The 15,664-nt window shown below is 33.6% G+C and overlaps 1 protein-coding gene across 1 annotated transcript in view; it reads left to right on the top strand.

The window, feature by feature from the left end:
- The window catches only part of LOC118189496 (uncharacterized), a 28,058-nt gene extending 19,133 nt beyond the window's left edge, over positions 1 to 8,925 (top strand). Inside the window, exon 2 of the mRNA XM_035360114.2 lies at positions 8,609 to 8,925. Coding sequence (XP_035216005.1) covers positions 8,609 to 8,669 — 61 coding nt within the window. The 3' untranslated portion in view covers positions 8,670 to 8,925. The remainder of the gene's footprint in view (positions 1 to 8,608) is intronic.
- Positions 8,926 to 15,664: the final 6,739 nt, after the last annotated feature.

The raw sequence follows: 15,664 nt of genomic DNA, 5'->3' as shown, positions 1-15,664 counted from the left end.
GATAGAGCTTCGAAGTCAAGTCTTTGGTTTTCGGGAAGCGTCTGCAGTATATCCGCTGCGTCTGCTCGCAGAGAAGCGGCGAGATGACAGGCCTTAGCTTGGGAATCCCATCCATTCGCATCCGCAACTATAGAAAATTGGGTCTTATACACTTGCCAGGATGTCTTCCCATCATATGTGGATAGCTTCAGAGGTGGACGAGCAGGCATCGGTAAGAATTTAAAATCATCATTCTTGCTCCCTGCCGTCGCTACGAATTTCTTTAACGTTTCCATTTCTTTGGCAACTTCAGAAACTCTCTCATCAATTTGTTGTTCGATTTGGTGTTGGACGGCACAAACTCTTCCTTCAATTCGTTCCTCCACAGCAGAAACTCTCCCTTCTATATGTTCTTTTACAGAAGAAACTCTTTCTTCTATTTCTTCTTTCACCGAAGAAACTCTTTCTTCAATTAGTCCAACTTTATTTTCAACTGTGTCAATTCTGCCTTCCATAGCTTCAAATTTATTTTCTATTATGCAGGTAATCTCTCTTTTCATTTCTTCTTGACCTGCTTCAATCTTTTCTTGACCAGCTTGAACGGCTTTCATTTCGTCCTTAACAGAGTTGACGGCCCCTTCCATCTTTCCTTGGCTAGATTTCATCTCTTCTTTCATTTCTTCTTTAAACGAGGCAAAGGCTGTTATCAATTGCCTTAACTGCTCTTCCATCGCTCTTGTTATTGGCATTCAAATCCCACTTCTGACACCAAAAATTGTTGCGTGCGTACGGGTTCGTTATGAAATGAATGCACAAGTCCGATGAAAAATGAACAAAAATTTATTATTATCACAACAAAAATGCTTAAATTTTCTCAAATTATCATGCAGTATTACAATATCTCACAGTAGTTATCTTTTAACTACTCAAATGTCCAATAGAATGTAATTCAAAACAGCTAAAGAACGCTAATCCGCGAATTCGCTACAATCAACAAGAGCAGTTTTCTAAACAACAACAAACTAAGCATCTACTACGAACTGAGATGTTTTCCTCCTTTTATAACATTTTAAAATAACGCGCTAGAATTTTCCAGTACTTTCTCGAAATGAAAAAGAGTTATTTATTTATTTAATGCACGCGCTCTTGTATTTTCAATTTTCCGGCTTAACTTTCTTTTAATATTCGTCACGCGCTGCACTGCGCGAGAAATAAAACCATTTAATTTATAATTGAAATAACATTTGCTTTTTAAATACCAAATTCGTAACAATATTAATAATGGCATACTACTTCTGTTTATTTTAATATCAGCTTTAGTCCAATGTGATAGTTTTGTTTACCCTCGGCTTCAATTCACCTGTGAATTATAATATCTTCGGGATGGACGAAACAAGATTACATAAAAAATCTTTAATGTTGAAGCTTTAAGTTCTAGTTGACGCTGTTTGCAATTCAGCACTTGCAACAGTCAACATAAGTTTCTAAAAATTGTTTTCAGCTTGTAAATTTATACTAGCGGGCTACGGCCAAAGCAATATTAATAAGTTCTATATACTGAAAAAACTGAAAACAAAATGAGCTATTAATTTAATGTATTGTATACAAAGTTTCTAGTTGTGACCATAGCGAAATTTATGAGTACTATGTACACTTGAAAAGAAAGTGCATAAAAACATTTCTATACGAATGAAGTCAGTTTATTCTTTCCAAGCAACAATCAATTGGTAAATAATCTTTTGCTGCCAAACCAGGAAAGGCAAACTTTGGACAATTCAAGTTATTGCGCATAGGTATGACGTCATAATTTAAATTTCATGTAATATAATAACTTTTTCTCAATATCAATAAAAGAATGAACGTGGCAATAACATACCGTGTCAATTACTTCAGTCTGAAACAAAATTTGTTGCCAACAGCAGATATTTATTTAAAGTGCTGACACTAACGAAAGGTCTTCGACGTACAATGAAGTCACATGAAATAGCGTCTTTTCTTCAACGTCAGAACATGACCTTATATAATAACAATAATAAATTTAATGTTTGGCAATGCTCTTTTTATTTCATATTTTGTAAAACTTACAAATTTAATAATAAACTCTACGATTTGAAAGCGAGCAGTGGCAACACTTTCCGAAACAAAGCAGATTTTTATCTCTAGCGTGCCAGACTGCTGCCACGCGGAAAGCGTTTTCAGAGTTTTTAACAAATATCTCGGCTGATTAAAATTGTATTAAGATGGCAATAGTCGAAATGGCTGCCCACGAATTTTTGGAATCCAGGGGTATCTCTCTCAAAACTCAACATCAAGCCGTTCCGGCGGAGATAATACCCCAAACAGGCAAATAGATAGACAAGCACAGATTTTTAATAGTATAAATTGTTCATGTTAGGAACATTAATGAACGTAAAGAAAGGATTTTTGAATATACGTTCACTGCTCATGCAGTCATAATGACAGTACATTAAACCACATAGCATTATTTTATTTTCGGTACACAGGACATGTTAAGAGTATCAAAAATCCTTATTTGAACTTTCTGTAAAATGCTGTTATCATCGTCTGGCTGCGAGAATAAATACGTAATGTCTCACAAAATTATTTCCCCTTTTGTTCCATTCCAAATCATTTAGAGTTAAATAAGACTGTCAATATTCAATAAGTATATCCTGAGCAAAAATTAATTTCTCGGAATACCTTCCCTCAATATAGTTTTAGTAATTAGAGACTTGCAGTGAAGAATGCCGAATTTCTGTCTTCTCAATTACACATAGGCACTTAGCAAATTACCGACTCTAGCAATGAAATAAACATTTTAGTTAACTAAAGTTATTAAACAGGTAATTAAACGATGCGCTAAGACAAGTTTAGATAGCCAGTCGCTTTATACTCAATTGAAGGCGTTACACTCTTCTTTCTGAGCAATTTAAATTAATTCATAAAACCAGCAAAGCAAAAACCTTATGTTTGGCATAGGTTTTATTCAAGACTCTATTATTTTCAACGGCCCACCAACGGCTGAGCGGTAAAGTCGCTGAACACTAGTAGTTCGGTCCGGGGCTTGAATCCCAGCAAGCGGGCTAGTTGCATTTTTTCCCCATGTGTAACGTGTAAACGAACTAGTTCTCCTTAAAACGTCCTCCATGAAGACATTCCTCCCATTAGAAGCAGAAAGCCCTCCATAATTAAATATACCAAATATCCATGCTATCAGTTTCGAGGGCAAACAAGTACAAGTCTCTCTTCATCAGGAGCAAAGAAATATGAATAATTGTAATTAATCTGGGTTCCTGTCTTAATTTAAATTAAGTTCAAGATTACATCGTAACAAGATATTTTCAGTGACATTATAAAAAATTCAAAAACAAATTAAAGAACTTTCTCTGCGATCAGTTTTAAGTTCTAAATCAGGGTATTTAAACTGATTGCCCAACTGCCAACTGAATGCTTTTTGAACGGTTGGTCGTAGATTAATAGCTGCAATATGAGGGATGAATAGACAAGATAAACACTCATATTAGGCTAATTTCAATTACATGATACATTTTATTAATATATATGTGTGTGTGTGTGGACCTGGTACAAACAAGAAAAATGTTTAATTCTGGGGTAATGTTTAATTCTGGGGATGTAATTCTGAGGTAATCGGAAAGAATTCGTTCTAGAATGTTCTCACTCCCCCTATGGTAGACCTCCAAATTTTATCACCAAACGGGCGATTTCGCACCAAATATTGCAACCCTGCCTTTCCTTGACATTTTCTGGCAACCCTAAACCCGCTTTGCGGAGAGCCTATCTTACTAAATCAGTCTTTTATACGAAAACTATAAATTTATGAATAAGGATTTCACTATACCATTTGTGCAATATAAAGACTAAATTCGAAAATATCTTAAATAACATCATTCAAATTTTTACGGTCCTCTAAATCGGCATGTTTTCCCTCGCGATGTAAAGTAATTTAAATCGCATAATTTTCAGCTTTTCATGGCTACTTTTACGTATCACAGAAAAACGGATTTTCGATAAAATGATTTTAATTGGATAGGAAATTATATGCTTATTGGAAATTTCTCTACCAAGGGAACACCTAAAATTTGCATTTTTAAAATTTTTGCTAAATGATTTCAATCCGAAAAAATCGTCTCAATCTGGATACCTTCAATTTTTAATTCATTTCTAAAATCCTAAACTCTGATCTTCGATGTAAGAGCCCTGTTGTGGTTTGAGTTAATAGGCACCAGTAATAACGCCATTGTATGGCAACAATTCCATCGCTATGCAGTCTGAATCACCTTCGTAGGTGCAATTCCTTAGTAATTTAATTTGTTTATTGCCTCTTATTTTTCATCTTAAACTACAGCATACAACACAGTCTCCTTTCTACTTCACTGAGTACAGAATTCAGCCACGCATTGGTGCATTGCGACAGAAAAAATGTCCAAACTTTTACATACTGGTCATGGTCACGCAGCGACAGTTCATGACTAAGTCCAAAGCCAAATCTGCCCAGCATCGCCAGTGTGACAGAAAAAAAAAAAAAAAGAAAAAAAAAAAGAAAGAAAGAAAAAAATGTGCTTGAATGATCACATGCAAGGCGTGTTGCCAGTTCAGAAGAGATATCCGAACGATTTGCTACGGTATTTCGTGATCCTCTTGGATCGCTCGGTTGAGTTATTACAGATATGCCATTATTTATGACTTAAAGTGCTTGAAACGATAACTGTCAGTTTTATGGGTCACAATATTCTCTCCAGACACCTGGCATAAGGATCATCCTGTTCGATTCTAAGGCATGTATGAAAATTCTAAAGCTCCACAAAATGAAATAAATCTTTCTTTTAGTTCTTTTTTTCCTTCTACTTTAAACAGTATGCATTCAGATTATACAACTATGCAGTGTTGAGTTTCTACGGGTTCGTGGATTTGGAGTGACTGGCAACAACAACACTTTATGAAGTATCAAACACAATTTACTTGCCAGTATTACTCAGGAGAGATCCAAAAACACGTTTACAGTTGTCGTAAAACTACGACAAGCACGCTGAAACAATAGGGCAACATAGCTTTCTAGCTATCAGACTATAACTGTGAAGACAGCTTCACGGCAAAGCACTAAATTACAGCTCCCGACTCAGTCAATCGCTCTCGGAGCTCAAAACACTCGAGATAAACTCGAAGATGCACTGACGATACACTCAACGATGCATTTCACGATAAACTCACGATGCACGGTTACTCCGCGTGCAAACAGGGTGTATATAGCTTTTGACCTGTCTTCGAGAACATTCTGGTGTAAATCGGAAAGAATTCGTTCTAGAATGTTCCCGCTCTGCCTATGGTATACCGCCAAATTTTATCACCAAATGGGCGATTTCGCACCAAATATTGCAACCCTGCCTTTCCTTGCCCTTTTCTGGCCACCCTAAACCCGCTTTGCGGAGAAGCTATCTTATCGCGGCTGGGCATTTCGCAACAAAATATACGCCGAAAATTGGAAAACTATTGAGCAATCTAGATGAATGACTCAGCATCTTAGGGAAAAGCCAAAGTACTTATTTCCTATTCATAAAGCAAATATCTCTATGCAAGAATCATGAAAGCAGGAATAACGTAGCAATACCTGTCAGATGAAGAATTACAAATGAACGAAACATATTTTGATTTTACTTAACTTAGAATGATATATTTTCCGTATTACGTCTAACTTCTGTAAAATGTATACTACAATACTACTGTAAAAGTAACCAGTATAATCTAATAATAATACTTTCAGCTCATGAAATAGCTGAAAAAATAAAACGCGTTTTCTATCGTTTTTAGCAGTTTAGTTAATATTTCGGAAAACGTGTTATTTTTTTCACTTCATAAGTTTTGTTCTATGTCATAATATAATACAAATAAAACAGAAACTGTTGCCATTTCACTGGCGGAAAATATATACCGTAAGCCTCGTGCGCAAGCAGGTGAGAAAATTTAAACAGCTCGTTTCAAAGGTATGTTATGTATCTTGAATTTCTGGAGATTAATTCTTAAATTTTTAGACCATTATCGAAGCTGTGTAGCTTAAACCCGTTTCTGATGCTGAATTGAAATCTTAGAACAAAACTCAAATTGCAGTTTGGAGGGGAGGAGAGCATATAATTATTTCAATATGTTCTCAACAAATTTCCTGCGGAATATATACCTTTTCCCCAGCATACCTGCGAAAATGTACCTTTCCTCTTTGCTTTCATGCAATTTCCTATTTTTAAATAATATATGCCCATTTTCGAAGAGATCTGTATGGGAGAGGATGGTTCTATCCACTGTGCAGTTCGTTTTTCTGTTTCTGATTCTTATTGTAGATACCAGGTCTCGTCTTCCGCTATAATACACTTCAAAAAATCGTCTTTCTGTTTCGCAGTAGTCAGCTAATCTTCACGGCAAGCGTTTCTGTCTTTTTCGTTTGCTGTTTTGTTAAAATCCGAGGCACAAATCGAGCATAAATTTTCCTTATTTTCTTATTTTCAATTAAAATTAACCTACAGCTTGAGTTGTAGCACGTCTATCAGCTTTTACCAAAGAACGAATTTTCTTTCCATTTTCCTCAATCCTTGAAGTTGGTGTATTGGTGTATTTAATTATGGCAAAGCACACTAGGGCTATCTGTCTAAGGGGAGGGATGCCTTTCGTGGAGGACTTTCTAAGGGAAACTAGATCGTATACACGTTACACATGGGGAAAACCACGAAAACGCCCATGCAGCCAGCCCGTTCGCGGGATTCGAACCTCGGACCGAACTACCAGTGTTCAGCGACTTTACCGCTCGGCCACTGGTGGGCTCCCTTGAAGTTGAAGAGCGCCGTACCTTTGGTTCATCTTCAATGCTTTTGCCCTCACATTTAAGGTAGTTGCACCACTCATAGACTTGTGTCTTTGACAACAATGCATCACCATATACTGTTCGAATCACCTGTTCTGATAAGAAGAAATATTTTAAACCCTTATGAATATTATCGGATAAGAAATCATTGTCTACTGCAACTGCTTTTAAATAGTCGAGTTTCTGATTGAAGATGAGATACAGGAGAAAACTTGATGTGAAAGGTGAAAGATTAAAAAAAGTTTTTTTTAGTCAGCAGAACTGTAGGATTTGAAAAATGAAAGAGAAGTAGAACATTTTGGGAATTATATGATGCACAGCACTCCCCAAATTTGATTCACAGCCCATGACTTCAACATCCAGGAACAAAAGTCAATTAAATGCCCTTGAGTTAAAAAATGCACTGAATAGCAAGCTATAATGAATTCACGACTAAATGAATTTGGTCAAAATCACCTTCATTATTATTACACAGAGCAAATGTTTCATCAACTTAACAGATCGAAACTATGAAATTTAATGTTTTAGATAATTTGGATTCATAATAATGCATACAAATCTTAGCAAAAGTAGTATTCAGAGAACTAACCCATCAATTTGGGGCCATGATTATTTTCGTGTACAATGATTGTTTGCTTAAAATAAAACTAAGCAATTTTAATATAAAAAAAAGTAAATTACCAAAGTCTTTTTCCTAGATATTTCAACGCGCCTTCCACTGCAGCATTAATGAATAATTGTTTTACATAGCATAAACCTAATAGAGTCATTACTTTATCTGGGCCTATCGAAAACGCGCCAAGTGTGCTACCGTTACACCGTGAAGGTACGCTGGAAGGGGGAGAAAATACCTTATATACTCCCCCTTTTAAAGGGGGATTGGGGATTAGGGGACCTAACTGTCAAATCCTGGTGGTGATGAATCATTATCCACCATCTTTTAGTTCGCGCACCGCTGTGGCGTCATTAGGTTTTTTTGAAGAGATATAAAAAATTAACAAAGAATGCGCCAAGTTTGCTACCGTTACACCCCGAAGACGCGATGGAAGCAGATAGAAAATACCTTACAAACTAATGTAAGATTCCCCCTGAGTTCTTTCGCACCCAGATATTACATATCTTACCAAATAGGTAAATATTAATTTAATATTTTCTGTTACTAGAGATAGCAACATTTATATTATGAAAATTACTTGAGTTTGGCAATAATTTCATGATGGTTTCATGAAAGAATGGAAAAACCTATTTCGTTCGGGGCACAAAAATATATTTTTCTGATATTGTAGCTTGTCCAAATTTAACACTTTTTTACTTAAATTAGCAATAAAATAAAAGAGATTTTCCATTCAACTGTCTAACCGAATAAACCACAAGAAATGTTCTTTTATGTTCTTCATTTTATACTCTAATTTCAAAATATTAAAAGATGTTTAATAAATATCCAAATGGAACTAATGGTACGTTTCTTTCCAGCCGTAAATCTATTTACCACTCTATAAATACACTGTTACAGAACACAATTATTGAATGACTAACAGTTAAAATCTGAGTTTTATTTTTATGTATGTAATGTCTAAATAGTTTGCAATTATATGTATTAAAAACTATTCGAGTGGCGTTTATATTTGCAGAGAGAATGTATTATGTGTAGCGGCATTATTTTAATTTACCATCATTAAGTTTAAATCAGAAAGAATTTTGCAAGTTTTCAAGTTTTGCAAGTTAACTAACTACGTTGTTTTCTTTTTTTTTTCTTTACAGTGGTGGAATATTCAACTCTAGATCTCTGAGCCAGCTTCTTGGTCTGCGTAAGAGGCGGTGAGTTCACTAGCACCAATATCACCTGCCACAGTATAACCCCACATCATACTACCAAGGGCTGGGCCCAGTAATTATCATCCATCACTCTCTACATAACGCTTCCTTTTATTTCATATTCGGATACATTATTTTAATCAGATATTTTATTCGATACAATTGCTGTATTTATTGTCAATAGAATTCTTCTTTTGTAGTCTAGTCTGAAGATGTAAATGCATTTTATGAAATAAACAAGATTTTGTCTTCCGTTTTGATGATTGCTTGGTTTATGACTTATTGTATAAACGTTGAGAGAAAAAGCAATACAGCGATAATTAAGAATTATTGAAATATTTCGTTTGGTTTTATTGTGATATAATTTCAAAAGGATTTCAAATTCCTACACCAAAGATGACAATAAATTTGTCTTGATTAATTTACGATTCTTATTAGATAGAATAATGAAAGAATCGTGGATTTTATTGGTTTTTACTACTTATTAAAAACTAAAGACAGGCGGTGAAAATAGGCAGGATTCACATGATCACCCAGGATAAAATAATTATAAAATACTATTTATTATTTTGAACTGCTTAAAGAAATTAGGATTTCTTTTAATGAATTGAAATTTTTAAGGAAAACAACTAGCTATTTTTATATCTGCCTTACAAATACCGAACGAACCGCAAAGGATGAGAGGTATATGGAATTCTGAAACGACAAAATAAAGCTAACAGAAAATACTAACAGATCATAAGTGTTAAACCTGATCTCAATTCGGATTTCTGGAATACTACAAACAGCCGTAAAGTATGACTAACCTACTGAGCTTGCAAATTTGTGGAGTACTACAAACATCCGTAATGTATATTTAACCTATTTAGCTTGCAAATATATTTTGACCATCAGAGAGCGTACATAAAGCGTAATGTACCACTGGCTGCTTGCAAAAGATTAACTACCTAATTCTTACTATTATTTAATCGTCTGTTTAGAATTATTACGTTTTGTAAACGTAATAGCCAACAAAAGTTTACTGTTGCATTGGTTAAGTATAAAATAGTTCTGAAAGAGGATTAAACTTGAATATGGTGAATTCTGATTATAAATGGTAAGTCGAAAGAGCAGATCAAAATAAATGATTCCTGAATTTAATAATAAATTAAGTTTAGCTGCACATTCTAAAATCACTCCACAGAACGAATAAATTTATGTAGTTGTCTATTATTCACGATCAACTGTTATTTTATACACTTAAAAATTATTAAGATAGTATTTTTATTGCTCTGTGTTTTTCTTGTATAACTTAAAAGGTATTTACTATATATATTATTTGTACATATATGCAACCATCAAATCCATTCATTACTTTCTAGCAATAATAGGTTTGCCTGAAAAGAACAATATGAAAAAAAAACCGCGGTATGATCTCTCTTTTAGTTTAAAAAGCAGCTGGTAATAGTTAATGCGTAGAATTACTAACGGAACTGTGAGGATGTTATAGAACAAATAAAACAAACAAAATATTTTACACTCACATAATATTTTATTTTATTTTTTTATTTATTACATTTATTCATTCAAAATTACCCTATATAAAGTTGGTCGATGATAAGAGAAATAAGATATATAATGCTGCATTCTACGGGTTCGTGGATTTGGGAAAAACTGATGATAACACTTGATGAAGAATCGAAACACAATTTATTCGCCAGTATTACACAGGACAGTTTCAAAGACACATTTACAGTCGTTGACAAACTACGACAAATACGCGAAGACAGCTTTACAGCAAATTGCTAAAGTACAGCTCCTGACTCGCTTCTGTCGCTGTCAATCTAATCTTTGAACTCATCATACTACTAGAGTAATCAAGATAGTACTTCTCTGCGTACAGGTAGGGTATATATATATCTTTAATCTACTTTCGAAACATTCCCGAGAAAAACCGCTAAGAATTCGTTCTAGGTTGTTCTCTCGCCGTCTATGGCATATCGCCAAATGTGTCAACCATACCTTTCCCTGCCACTTTCTGGCAACCCTAACTTTCTGGTCTTGCGGGGAAGCTATCTTACCGCAACTGGGTATTTCGCAACAATAATTTAAGCTGGCTGCAGTTGGATTCTTAATAAATGTTAAATCTATAAAGTAATTTTAAAGTGTACTTGAATAGTTACTTAACACCATATAGAGATTAAAATAATGTTTCATAAAATCAAATGCCTTTTCATTTCGTTTGACTTGTTCATTGAAATCCCCCATCATAATAACAGAAACCCATCTGTAGCTACAATAAACTCTCCATCGATCAATTAGTAATAATAATTCAAGTAGCCTCAGAAAACTTCACGGGCACTGTCTACCAGACGATCTTGCCAATCATTCTCGGTCGCATAGAGTTTTGACAAAATTTCGGTATTTTTGACTCGTTCCTATGCGTATCACTTTGTGCATTTTTTTCTTGTGTTTGCTAATGTGCTCTTTCATCTATATAATGATGTATTTAGATTGATTTATAACATTTGTAGTTTCGAAAATATGAGCATTCACGCACAACTCAAATAAAGTCTTAATTTTTGCTTTTCTGTCAGATTATTATAGAGGAATGTAATCCTACATTAAAAATTAATCTTAGTAAGAAAGTATTTGTGGACTAGTATTATCTTTTCCATAGTCTGAAATGCATGTTCTCTTTGGCAGTATTTTCCAGCAACATTTGGTTTCGTTCACCTTAAAATCTGATGTATCTGGCATTATCCAGCTTTAGCGAAATTCAGTTTCGAAAAATTCTTCATCAGCAATGCTGTCGTTTTACTCTTTAAAGTTAATTTATAAGAACTTGTAATCGATGATATGAACCATATCTTTGACTTAAAAATACGATTAGCAGCTATTTTACCATGAAGTAGTATTAGTCTTATCAGAAACAATATTGTTGTTGAGTATCAAAGCGTAACGTTATAAATTTCTCTACTTACGTGTTTATTTTTCTACATTTTTATTGATAAATAATCTTTGATTGTAAAAGATTGGCTGCTTTAAGTTATCTATAACTTTCTGTTTGCCCTTAAGAACTCTTTCATTGATATTTTATTCATCTGTAGCAACTCTCTTTACGTATAATATTATATTTATTGTTGCGAAGTTTAGTTTTTCTAGATTGGCAACAAGAAAAAACATAAATAAAATAATTTGCTTTGATGTTGTAACCCTAAAGTCTTCTTTTAAATATTGTGAATTAAAATATGCTTAATCCATTCTGGAATTATTTAAATTATTAAATTATCTCATGACTGAGGAATAGCGTCTACAATACATCCTTTATGCGTCTTTGACAGCAGCTTTTACGGTGCTTTTCATTTTTATAACGGAGATTTTACAAAATATTTAAAACGTTCTCACTAAAAGTTATGCAACGTTGAATGTTTGTAAGGCAAACTTTACTATATAACGAAATAAATTTGGTCTGCATTATTTCAAATTACCATGAAAGATATGCATTGCTTTTAGAGAACAAAGAATTTGATACGTTATTTGAGCTATATAACTGATATTAAATTAACTAAAAAAGTAAACAAAATTTTAAATGTTTTTGAGTAATGTTGCCAAAACAAAAATTACGAAATGCTATAAAATAGTTATAAAAGAAGAAATTTGAATGTATTTTAATTCTATTTGCTTTATGTTTCTTTTAAATTACCTTTAAAATTTCAGTAACATTCTACAGAAATTACCAATTGCAGTACGAAGCTCTGTATTTCGTAGTAATTTGTAATCGCGCAAAAATCTAATTTTATTTTTCAGAACAATTTGATAATATCAATATCTTTTATTGACAAACATGAAGAAGTAATAGTTACGATTACTTGGTTATGTCATTCATTCCGTTTTATGTACGACCATTTACTGACCTATAATTTCCTTCATTCAAGGTGAACTTCTTTCGTGCATGTAGGCTAGAAAAAGATTGCATAAGAAACATTTTATTTTTTAAAAGCAACGCGGTTAACACGATTAAACCACAACTTGAAAAACATACTCGAAATTTGTTACTTGCACTGATGAAACGTATCCCAAATAAGAAAATAAGAACTTGCAGAACAAACTGAAATAGAATTCATGAAAACATTTTAATAAACGTTTCAGACTCATCAAGCCACAAGATTTTCATAGAAACTGTAATACAAATTAAAGGAAAAGATTACGAAAGCAAATTCTTTTTCGTTATTTTATTTATTTGTTCATTTTAAAGCTCAATTTTAATTCACTAATTTTTAAATGTTTCGCTGTAAAAATTAAGTAGAAGAGCTGTTCTCACTTCACGTGTATAAGAGCCAGTTTCCCTTAGAAAGTCCTCCACGAAGGCATCCCTCTCTTAGGCAGATAGCCCTCGTGTGCTTTGCCATAATTAAATACACACACCGCCGTTCTCACAGATTCTTTCTTCTTTCTTATTACCGCTGAGATGAAGAAATAAAACCAATTAGTTGAAAGTTTTTAAACTTCAGTCAATTGTACCAAACATAACTACATAAACCTAAATAGTGTATTAAAGAAAAAGACCATTTTTAGGCCTTGGATTGGGAATTATTGTTCTTAACTGTACAATACTTTTATCTCCCAAGGAAATAAAAAAATCAAAAGAGAAAAAGCAATTGAAAATATCTAAATCTCACTCTATATTTCAAAACTACCGTAATGACAAGTACATATATTTTTACCGATTATTCATTAGTATTGTTGTGTGTGTACGGTTTCGTAATATATTGAATGCACAGAGGTCTCATGATAAGTTTATAGAGACATTAGGTATTTTGGAAGCAGGAGTACTGAAAAATGAGCAACGCCTTCGTCAGCAATCGAACCACGGACCTCTGAAATACGCGCCCAGCGTGCAGACCACTACACTACGAAGGCACGCTAAGAAGGCGGGAGAAATACCTTATATACTCCACCGTTTAAAGGGTGACTGGGGTTTTAGGGGACCCAATCGCGAAAACCTGGGTGTGGAGAAGCATCATCCGCCACTCTTTTAGTTCGGACGCCACTGTAGAGTCTTTTGGGGATACTTGTTCGTTGGCCATCGGATTAGCGTGGTAATTCGGGCGCCAGTGTAGAGTTCAGTAGATTAACTTTTGTGTGTAAAGTGGAATAGTAGTAACTGCAGAAGAGAAGGGTTAAAAGTACCTTTTATTAAAATTTACAATGCGTCAACTCGACTCTAACAAACTATGCCTCTGCTTGGGTGGTAACTAAAAACAGATAACGAAACTAAAAGTTTAAAGATATGAACAAAAGATAGAACTAAACTGCAGGGCTTAGCTAGATCCCGTTTATTAAACCCCCGTCGAAACTAGTGGCAGCAAGAAATGCAATTAAGCCATGTGAACCAGCGATAAGCAAACGTTTAAACAGTAGAGGTGGCGACTGTAGCATATTACGGTGATACAGGGACAGGACCGAAATCTCTCCAAATGGTCGCCAATAATGGCGACTTTTGACGATTTCTCGCCAAATAAGCCAGATGTCTATTTACGCAATGTTAAATGGACTTGCTCTTGTATTCTTACTTTTTCGGCATAGTTTGTTTTTCTTCAAAAAAAAATTTTTTTTCGTTCATTTACAGAGAAAAATGCAACAATTTCACATATAATTGCACTAAAATCATCTATCTATGTACGACTTTGTAACAGTATATAAGGTGCAAAGCCACTGGCGAAATTTTCGATTTCGATGATTTTTAGCTTACATATTACGTAGGAACAAATAAAAGTATTTTCCTTTATCAAAAAAAAATTGAGTTCAGTTTTTGATCACTTAGAGAATCCAAGTGGCGCTGATCTTTTGTAGGCAAAAGGCAATTCAGAAACTTTAAACTCAGCACGAAATAATTTGATTTTCAAAGTAAGATCAAAAGAGGTTAATATGTGAAGATTTGTGATGCTATGTATCTATTAGAATTGCACATGGATAAAATATAAAATTATTTTACAATCACATGTTTCACTGTGCTAATCAGCATCAAGGAGTTAAATTAGTACCTGAAAAATCCGATAAAAAATTTATTTGCAATTTTAATAATTATTTAATGTGTATGTCTGTGAAATTTTTCTAATAATCCAAAATTTTCTTATTTAAAAAAAATTTTCCAAAAAATGCTAGTGATGAATGATGATTCAATTCTTTAAATCTAATTAATTAGTTTTAACAAACAGCTAATTAAACTGAGCTTAGAAATCAAGGAATAGCTTATATGGAGCATCAAAGTACGTATCTATCATCAAAAATAATTATGCAAAATATTTTTATTTTTAGTGAAACAAAATGAATCAGTATCTTTCGTGTCTTGAAATACTACACTTCAAAATAGTGAAAAATTCATCCATTATATTGACAATAATAAAAGCAGTTTGAGGAAGAGAAAGAAGAAAAATTAATTGGAAAATTATTTAGAAATCAATACTGGTTATCACTCTCGTAGCAAGAAAAAAAAAAAAAAAAAAAGAAACCATACAAAATTAAAATGCATTAATGAAGGTACTTGTTTTAGCGATGATACTGGTACTATATGATGACTGTAACTACTAATATAAAGTAGCAATGTTTCATAATTAAATTTTATTTCGAAAAATTCATTATGAAACATTGCAACCTTATATTAGTAGTTGCAGTCATCATATAGTACCAGAATCATCGATAAAACAAGTACCTAATTTTTCGGCTTATAACGCGCATCGGTGTATAACGCCATCTATAATTTCAAGCTACATTTTTAAATTTTTTCCTGTTATCGCCATATAACGCGCAACCAATTCTAATTAAAGGTACATGTGCAATGCTCTCATCTCTTGAGGTCACTTATTCGAAGATTTGTCCTACCCTTTCGAACGATAGTATATCGAATTGACAAACCATAAAGAGAACAATATGTATGTGGGTTAAATGCATGAGGGAGTAAATATTCCAACAAAGAAGGTGGATTGTATTCAATGCAGATGTGAAAAATAATGTTGTTGT

Source organism: Stegodyphus dumicola, chromosome 12 (genome assembly GCF_044657685.1).
Source record: "Stegodyphus dumicola isolate Sdum_Otavi_A_Nest chromosome 12, ASM4465768v1".
Lineage (NCBI taxonomy): Eukaryota > Metazoa > Arthropoda > Arachnida > Araneae > Eresidae > Stegodyphus > Stegodyphus dumicola.
Note: the sequence above shows the minus strand (reverse complement) of the source record. Positions and strands in the feature narration are given on the sequence as shown.